The 10,275-nt window shown below is 36.4% G+C and overlaps 1 protein-coding gene across 1 annotated transcript in view; it reads left to right on the forward strand.

The window, feature by feature from the left end:
* Nucleotides 1-876: 876 nt before the first annotated feature.
* Nucleotides 877-10,275, forward strand: part of usp53b (ubiquitin specific peptidase 53b) — a 26,790-nt gene continuing 17,391 nt past the window's right edge. The window contains exons 1-6 of the mRNA XM_016289576.1: nucleotides 877-1,207; nucleotides 3,164-3,826; nucleotides 4,852-4,944; nucleotides 6,116-6,250; nucleotides 8,283-8,429; nucleotides 10,045-10,194. Coding sequence (XP_016145062.1) covers nucleotides 3,650-3,826; nucleotides 4,852-4,944; nucleotides 6,116-6,250; nucleotides 8,283-8,429; nucleotides 10,045-10,194 — 702 coding nt within the window. The 5' untranslated portion in view covers nucleotides 877-1,207; nucleotides 3,164-3,649. The remainder of the gene's footprint in view (nucleotides 1,208-3,163; nucleotides 3,827-4,851; nucleotides 4,945-6,115; nucleotides 6,251-8,282; nucleotides 8,430-10,044; nucleotides 10,195-10,275) is intronic.

Consider the following 10,275-nt stretch of genomic DNA (forward strand, 5'->3'; position numbering starts at 1 on the left):
TTTTTTTAAATCATAAATTTGAGCAGTTTGCTACATGTTTCATCAGCTTTGAGTCACATGATTTTGCGTGCATAGGCTATTATTTTGCTCCAGTTTCGTGTAGAATTGCATAAGTTTTTGTTGATATCCCTGAGGTCATCCATATCATACTGTTTGAAATCCTGGAGCATCGCATCTGTTCTGTGACACCACATTTTATAGTCGGTAGTAATTGTAGTAAGTACATGTGTAACAAGGACACCTTAAAATAAAGTGTTACCGCAACTAGTTAATAGTGAGAATTGGTCCCTAAACTGTAACTAAAAAAAAAAAAAAAAAGTTAAATCATAAATTTGAGCAGTTTGCTACATGTTTCATCAGCTTTGAGTCACATGATTTTGCGTGCATAGGCTATTATTTTGCTCCAGTTTCGTGTAGAATTGCATAAGTTTTTGTTGATATCCCTGAGGTCATCCATATCATACTGTTTGAAATCCTGGAGCATCGCATCTGTTCTGTGACACCACATTTTATAGTCGGTAGTAATTGAAATATAATAATATTATGATATACAATCATGCTAAAATATGATTAAAAAAAATATATATATGATTCCAACCCGATCTCATGAAAGTGCGTATAAATAGTACGCCAAATAAAAACAAAAACTCGTGGTATTGATACGCCAAAATGGACTTTGGCGTGCATATGCTACGCGATGGGTAGGTTTAGGGTTGTGGGGTAGATGCGTGTCATATGCACGCGAAAACTGCGTATTATATGCACGCCAAACACATACGTGTCATATGCACGCTAAAGTCATGATTCTGTTGTACGCTGCTGCAATCACCAACGATCTAAATATCAGAGCGGATGTTTTGCTGGGTCTCCTGAGAATATGCGGGTTGCTCCTGCGGACTTTGCTGAGGAGTGTAGCGGTGCATGCGGGGCGGAGTCAACGCGTCCAACTCCACAACATCCAGCAGAATAATCTCCAGCTCAGGACCCGATGAGTGCGGAGGAGCAGGAATGCATGGCGTTGCATGGCGTTATTGTCTTTAGGCCTGTGAGAGGATCTTTGACCATACGGGTTTACTGCGCAATGAAGGATTCCGACAGCAAGTAACTTGAGCTGCACGCGCATTATGAACTCCGCTCCTTATGTAGGCTATAGTAGATGTGGATATGCACGCTTCTAAACGAGTACCAATATACTGGACACGTGTAGGTGAGCTGTTCTTGTTTATTAGGCTAATGACTGTGTCTCAAAACTCAGCTAGCAGCCTACATGGACAGCGTTTGGGCATCATAGGCGAAAATGCGGCATAGAGCTGGTCACCTGATGCGCATGCGCAGGAACAGGTGTAACGGCATGCTGAGCGTCTTTCTGCTTTTGTTTATCATGTCATGCAGATACTGTTACAATACGACATAATAATAGATTCTGTTTCATAACTACTTTCTATGCTTTTTCAAAGGCTGTGCACATTCAGCAGTCTCACTGCGCCTTTTAATGTAAATAAGCTCACCCAGATCTTTGTGTTAATGTTTTTCTGATAGTTATGTCACTGTGTTTTAATACTCTCCGTTTAAAAGATAACAGTACCACGAATAGCTATTGTTCTAGTTCTTCTATGATGAACAGCTGCAAAGCAATTTAATAAGACTGCGCTTTGCTGCATAGTATTCACACGGGTAAACTCCAGAGTATCATAATTATGCTCTAGCTTAAATATTAAAGAGCTTGTAAGAACCGCACAAATTCTGCAGAAAAGTTTTGTTTTTAAATGTAGTTTCATACTGTGAGATGCAATGCAATTCTGCATTTTTTTGTATGTTGATGCAGGAATTCAGCATCGGTGCTGCATCTGCCTACAGCCCATCATCTTCATGTGGTAGCCATGGCAATGGTCCAGCATTTACAGTAATATACTGCAACACCGCGGCAACAAGTTCTACATTCATTCCTTTCATTAAGTAAAAGTATAGACATCTTACCAGAAAATGAATTTGGTAGAACCGTTTAGAATATTACTTGAGCCTATTGTACTTAAGTATGAACATAAAAAAAAAAATTTTTTTTATTGAAAGTAAAAGTACAAGTAAATTCAAAATAGAAAAGGAGCATTTAGATTTATTTACACAGACTGTTTAATGCAGCTCAGAGAGGACATGGATGCATTTAACCAGCAGTTACAAATGCATAAATAGTGCTTTGTTTTAAACATAAAACATTGAATATTGATATTTGAAAAGATTGAAAAATAACATGAAGAGATACTTGAAATGTGAAATTAAAGCCGCCAGTAGGCTAGGTGGCATTGAGATTAAATTGATTCATTCAGGAATTAAACATTTGGCTGTTTTAATGAGTGAGTCACTGAATCATTCGTTCAAAAAACTGATTCAGTCAAAAAGGAAACCCCGTCCTGTGTATCGCGAAACACAGCAAAAACAAGCATCTGAAATGAAACTTAATACTAACGTTATTAAACTTGTATAAAATCAATATTACATTTGTTATCATGCTGATATCTGGAGAAAATCGAGACTCTTAGTGTGATATAGATCACACAGTGTTTGCATGCACTCTCTGGCTGTGTTTTTCTGATATACTCGATCAGTCATTTTCTTAAAAAAATAAAATTTAAATACTTTTTAACCACAAATGCTCATCCGCATGGTGGAAATCATAGGGTCTTATTTAAGCAGACTGCATGAAAACATACGAATGAGATTGTACAAATTCATTCAAATTCACCACCAAATACCCAAATATTTTATACACTAGTTACGGATTGCCATGAGTGTTTGTACAGCCTATTCTGAAGAATTCAGGTAACAAGAGTTTAAAAAAAACAAACCACCCTGTCATGAAATGCACAGAGTATGATCTAAAACCAAAGACAATCTTTATAAAACAGATAGTTCCGGTGCTTGATTCTGATTGGCTGAGCAGCGTTCGAAGCTGTTGTAAATGACGCTACAAAGTAACACACACCTTTGTTTACGTTTGTGTGTTGCTGTTTCTGTTTCTGAGGAGCTACATTGTTTGGTGGAAGAATACTGTTTTTATTAATATCATTACACTTTATTTGCTCTGCTTTATTTTGTGAAACATTGATTTTCTCTCTTCATATCGCTCACCCACAACCTTTCTCTGTGTGTCTCTCCCTCTCTGTAGGTCTTCCTTTGTTAGCCAGTGTTTTACCGCAGTGCCTGTCCCAAGGAGCCTTCATGAACAACCCCCTTCAGTGACCTCCATTGACTTTGCTGGAAATGCTGTGCCGAGTAATGAATTTGTTCTTCTATCTGCATCCATCCTCTTATTGCCAGCATGCCTGGATGCAGATGAATCCATGCGTTGCTTTCACAGCTGGACTGATAAAGCAACGTGCCGCAACTTGTGGCTAGAAGTCACATGTTCACGCTAAATAAAGAGCTACTGTTTTGAATGGTTCCTTATATCCCAATGGTGTGCTGTCAAATCCTGCACGTCGAAAAACAATCCAGTGCAGTTTATTTTACTCTTTTTGTAGGGCACTGTGAAGTTGGCCTTCTCTGTCAGGGACTTCTGGGCACTAATTTTGCCTAAAACAGATGCCTCAACCTCAAGTTGCTTCAGTAATTGACTCTGGTTGTTTGCTAGAGAGGGCCAGGCTCTGACCTCATGGCATGGGTCAAACTGTTTAAAAAGCCTGGGGGTAACATGGCTGGAACCGGTGCCTGGAGTGGGTCAGGACTGGGCAAGTCCTACCAGCCGGGAAGTATGATCTCTCTCGCTTTGACCAAAGGTCTTCTCAACGAGCCAGGCCAGAACAGCTGCTTTCTTAACAGTGCTGTGCAGGTGAGTGATGTTCTGGTAAATATTGAAAACATGCGTAGGTGTGTGAGGTAGCAAATAGTGAATGTACAATGCTGATGCAAATAAAAGTTGCAAATACTCGCAGATGTATTCATATTATGAAATAGTGGGAACTTGCTTATAAGAACTGTTTTAGCATCCATGAAGATCCACTAAGAAAAAATAGTTATTTTAATTAAGAACTGTTCTCCGAAAGGTGAACCAAAAATGGTTCTTGCTGTGAAAAAACCCTTTTGGAACCTTTATTTTTTCAGCGTTTATACACTCTAAAAAATAATATGCTGACTTAAACACACACACACACACACACACACACAAAACAGACTATACTGAGTTAGAGGAACTGTAATGTTGGTTTTGTGTTTTGTTTCATGTTCATTGTTTTCATGTCTTTTATTTAATTTTTTCATAGTCATGGTTCCTGTCATGTGTTTCTCTTGCCCTCATGTGATCCTGCTATTGGCTGTCTTGTTCATGTGTCTTGTTCTGATTGGTTGGTTTGAGTCATGTGTCCTGTGTTTCCATTGGTTTATTGTCTTGATTATTCCAGGAGTTCCTTGCTTGTCATTAATCTCTTTGTGTATATATAACCCTCATGCTTCATTGTCCATTGTCTAGTTTTGTCTATCCAGTCCTATGCAAAGCATGCTGGGAACCTAAAATCCTCAACCCAATATTTCCAAAGTTAACAAGACTTTCATTAAGTTACTACAACTTAATTTTTAAAGAAATTCAATTATCGCAGAAATCAGGGGTTAAGTTGAGTCAAAATGACACACATCATTAAGTTAATGTAGTGATCAACATTCCAACTGAACTCAACAAAATAATATTTATATAAAAAATTTCGTTTATATTTAATATATTTTATTTATTTTTAAGTTTTTTCAAACTTGCAACCATGCATTTAAGTTGTGGTAAAAGGTGCCCTGAATATTTTAATTAGTTTATAATTAAGGGTGAGAAATGTTTGCATATGGTACAAACTAAAGACTAGTTTCTTACAGGTTCTTTGGCAGCTTGACATCTTCAGGAGGAGCCTGCGACAGCTCTCTGGCCATTTCTGCTTGGGCGAAGCCTGTATTTTCTGCGCTTTAAAGGTGTGCACATGAAGGCTCAAATGTCTCAAACCCTAGTAAGCAAATTGTAAATCGCTAATTTATGGTAATTTTTAAAGTTTGCATGCAATCTAATTTACGAAAGTCCTAGTTCTTCCCTATTTTGACTCTGAGCTTGATTTTGTCCACCTGGAATTGATTGGATCATTAATTGCTGTGATCTCATGTGTGACACATTGCTGGATTATTGCTTAGACCTCACACACGTCAGATTATGAGGACACATGAATTAAAAAAAGAGAAAAAATGTGCACACAAATCATTTATAATAAACACCGCAATATTCCATAAAACTTAAGTCCAAATAATTATCAGTTTTGATTTCATGGTGACCTAAAGATCTAATTTCAACCAAAATTTCAGAGAACATAGCATGTGTCCTAAGGATAAAAATATTCCATACTGCTTTGTCAAGCTCTGTGGAAAAATTATTCAAAATAGTGGATACAAGAAACAATATGTGTCCCTGCAGCACAAAAGCAGTGTTAAGTCGCTGGGGTATATTTGTAGCAATAGCCAACAATACATTGTATGGGTCACAATTATACATTTCTCTTTTATGCCAAAAATCATTAGGATATTAAGTAAAGATCATGTTCCATGAAGATATTTAGTAAATCTCCTACCGTAAATATATCAAAACTTAATGTTTGATTAGTAATATGCATTGCTAAGAACTTCATTTGAACAACTTTAAAGATGATTTTCTCAATATTTAGATTTTTTTGCACCCTCAGATTCCAGATTTTCAAATATTGTGCTATCCTAACAAACCATACATCAATGGAAAGCTATTCATTCAGCTTTCAGATGATGCATAAATCTCAATTTAGAGAAATTGACCCTTATGACTGGTTTTGTGCTCCAGGGTCACATTTAATTTAGTTCTTTAAATTCTAAAGGTAATAGTACAGTTAATGAAGATTCTTCCAATGAAGAACATCTTAAGTCAGTTATGCACTTCCATTATAGTTAGGATGTTGTCTTTGTATAAAGCCGTAAACAAACAGTGAGTCTGGGCTTATTCAGTTCTGTGAGTTGACATGACACAGACATTCATAATCATACATTTTGCAACATATATTTTTCTCAAGGAACTCTATATTGCATTTCTGTTTGTACGTGAGGTTTCACTGTTTCTTTCTTTCCACAGAGCATCTTCTGTCAGTTCCAGCAGAGTGGAGAGCGGGCACTGCCGTCAGATACCCTGCGTCACGCTCTGGCCGAGACCTTTAAAGATGAGCAGCGCTTCCAGCTGGGCCTCATGGATGATGCAGCCGAGTGTTTTGTATGTCTGACCTCAGAGAGAAAACTTTAATTTCGAATTTCAATTTATTTGAGATAAAAACACCTCTCTGTTTAGCCATGGTGCAAGAGAGTCTTCTTAACTGTAGATTTAAGCCTAATCTTTTTACAAAGAAGGTTTCTCAGGCCAGTATGGTTTTATTAAACTGGAGTTGTATGGCAGTGCTTCAAGTTGCATGCATCTTTGGGAATTTAAAGTGGTTTGTACATCACTGTGTCAGCTGATCTCATTTGATCAGGGTCACAAATGACATTCACTTGTGTGCAGTGGTCTCAGCCAGATTTCGTGAGCTCTGCAGTCTATGGCTATTGCTTAAATGTTTGCATTTTATATTAAAAGCTGCATAGCAGAGCTAAAGGGATAGTTCACAGAAATATGAAAATCATGTCATTATTTAGTCATGATCATGTTGTTCCAAAGCTCTATAATGTTCTTTTTTATATATATATATAAGGTTTTTAGCTGAAACTGTGCTCCTTGGTGATTCATAAAATGCAAGTTAATGGCTGCATGTCTTTGAGAATAAAAAAGCATATCAAGGAACCCAAAATTAAATAGCCGTGGCTCCTGATGATATATTGAGGTCTTATGAAGCGAAACGATCAGTCTGTGCAAGAAACTGAGCATCATTTACAACATTATTACCTCTGATCCAGAGCCTCAGGCAAATGAGGAAATATGATTCTTTTCCACGAACTGGTTCTTTCAGACAGTTTGATTCAATGAACTGGTTCAGTTCAACTGTTCGTTTAAAGTTATCATGCAATGACGTCACATATATGCAATTGTATTATTAAAGCACCCAATAATGATGTGAAACGTGGATGTTTTATGTGTCTAAAGCATATAAAGTGAATAAACTCGTCTTCATCAGCTCACCCTTTTATGTAAACAATGAGAAACTAAAAACGTTCATTTGGCCAAGTGTTCGGTTCATGCATATCAGCAGCTCATCGGTCTTCGGTCCGAGTCGAACTGTTTGCAGTTAGTGTCTGTTTGCAGGAGCTGGAGCGCTGAATCAGTTCATTCATCAGAGAATCAGATACACCGCTATTCCGGCTCATTTCCAGTCGCAGTGACTGAAAGTGAGTTTTGATTGAGTCTGATGTGATGAACTGATTCAGCTAGTTCTCTAAAAAGAACTGGTTCAAAAGAATGATTCGTTCACAAAGTGAACCGTTTGCCTGAGGCTCTGCATCACAGGTAATAATGTAGTAAATGATGATCAGTTTCTTTCACAGACTGAGCGTTTCGCTTCATAAGACCTCAATATATCATCAGGAGCCACGGATATTAGTTTTGTGTTCCTTATTCTCAAAGACGTGCAGCCGCTGACTTGCATTATATGAATTGCCAAGGAGCAACTGTAGTGCGAGTGTTAAATCTGAGTATACTAGAATACTTCACAAAAACAAAAGGACAAATTTTGAAGAATGTACTAATCGCTCTTTTTTTTTCATGCAATTGTGATGAATGTGGACTGGAACTTTCAGGCTTTAATTAAAAGGACACAAAATCAAAAAAGTAATTAAAAAAAAGTAATATATGTTTGTTCCACAGAAGAGAGAAAGTCACAGGTTTGTAACATTTGTGAGGTTTGTAACTCTTTAACAATTCACTAGTTGCATATATTGTAGATTTAAAACAATTAAAATGACTGTGTAGGTATGTTACTTTGACATCTGAAATCTCTCATTGTCTTTTAGATGCCTTTTAGATGAAACGGACTGTTTCCTAATACATATGATATAAGTGTCTCATTATAATTTACTAATCTTTTCATAATTCTGCCCCCTAAAACTTACACTAGTTACTCCGCCCCTACTTCTCTGTCCATTATTTCCATCATGTAGTGTTTCGATTTGATTTAATTACCATAATTCATCTCTCCTCATGCTTTTCTTTCCGGCCTTCATAGGCACTATACAAATCAAACAGTATTGTTATTATGCACTGCGTCAGCATGGCTTTGTTTTGACCGTTTGCTCAGTGTAATTTGATCTGTGCATTGCAGAGTAACTGTGGGCAGAGTATAAAAATCCGCCGTGTGCTGATGAACTGCCCAGAGATCGTCACCATTGGCTTCGTGTGGGACGCTGAACAGTCTGACCTCACTGAAGATGTCATCCGCTCTCTGGGTCCAAACCTCAATCTCTCGGGGGTGAGGTCAAATCTCTCCACACTATTATAGCTGTCTTCATTCATTATCAGTGTTTATTATTCAGTGTCTATTCAATATGATGGTGTTGGGTAATTATACAACTGTTTGTCATGTTTAAATTAAAACATTGATTTACTAACATGTAGGGAGACTGGCGGATATACAAGTCCAAAACTAAATGTCTATTATTACGCATTTTTACCTGAAGATTTTGTGTTTTTTTGTATATATAGTGTCTGGAGCGATGTCCAAAAGTCTCATAATCTTCCGTTTAGAATTTTTCTAATTTGTTTACAAATGTTTAAATGCAAATTATATCATGAATCTAAAATGTTTGTGATTAAATTGAACTTAAAATATATATATATAAATGTGGAGTTGGTAATTAGAATATTAATTATTGGTATTTATATCCCCCTTTGCTGACATGATCTCCACAGCAGCATTATTATCATAACTAAATCTAAAACCATTAAAAATATATTTCATCAAGTACTTAAATGACTACAACTACAACTATTCATACAAAAAAGAAAAGAAAAAGATAAACACACTACAAAATCACTAAAACGTTAACTTAAATTTAAATGAGAACAGAAAATATAAAAATAAAATATAATAAAAAATATAAACAAAAACCACTATAGTGTATCGGCGATAAAATAACATACTCAACAAGTTTGTGATGCAGCATGTTTTTTTTATTGTTTTCCCATAGTATCAAATTAACATTAACAGTATCACAACATATATTCATGTTACAGAATGTACAAAACCTAAAAGATAAGTAAAAAATGAATGAGAGAGGAAAAAAGGGACATATATATACATGTAAACATGACAACAAATAATAAAAAATGTCACACCCTTAGTGATCTTTAAATAAGAGATAAAAGAAAATTAAAGGAAGTTAAAACAGACCTATGTACGTCAAGAAAGCTTTTTTATATATTCCCAAAGTGGAGACCATATCGGCCAGAATTTGTCAGATTTTTTATGTTTATCATAGGTGAGCTTTTCATGTATCAATCTGTGATGTCCACATTTTAAAAGTAACAAAATGCATATTTAACCAAACATACCAGGACAATAAATAACTGTATAGCGTCTTTTTTAAACACACTGTTCACATTAAGATTCAATAAATACAAAGCTGGGGTCATATCAAAGTTTAGTTTAATAAGGCCTTTCATTACGCTATGTATTTTCCAATATGGCAATATTTTGTCACAGTACCAAAAACAATCAATTAATGTACCTTTATCTTTTTTACACTTGAAACACAGGCCTGTAGCATTGATAAACATCTTCTCAATACGCATCGGTGTAAGATATAGCCTATTAAAAAATATAAAGTTGAGCTCTTGGATCTAGGTGACTAAACCAGAGGAGACATCATGAACCTTGGCACACTATGACAAAACCATCCTGTACATCAGCTCGAGCTAAAGGCAGTTCACCCTTTTATTCTGATGTTTAGACATCGCAGGCTGCAGATGGGATGAATACATTGCTGTAGACTAAATGTGTCACATTGTGATGCACAGTGCTTCAAAATATCTAATTTTCCTAGTTTTCAATGTCAGTTTGACTGTTCTCTCTGTTCTCTCTTCAGCTGTTTTATAGAGTCACTGATGAAAACGCCAAGAAGAGAGATCTCCACCTGGTGGGAATGATCTGTTACTCTAGTCGACATTACCTAGCATTCGCTTTTCACAGCAAGTCTTCCAAATGGATCTTTTTTGATGATGCAACCGTGAAAGAGGTATTTAACAAACAAACACACACACACACACACACACACACACACACACACACACACACACACACACTCACACACACACAC

Source organism: Sinocyclocheilus grahami, unplaced genomic scaffold (genome assembly GCF_001515645.1).
Source record: "Sinocyclocheilus grahami isolate Dianchi unplaced genomic scaffold, SAMN03320097.WGS_v1.1 scaffold249.1, whole genome shotgun sequence".
NCBI classification, from domain to species: domain Eukaryota; kingdom Metazoa; phylum Chordata; class Actinopteri; order Cypriniformes; family Cyprinidae; genus Sinocyclocheilus; species Sinocyclocheilus grahami.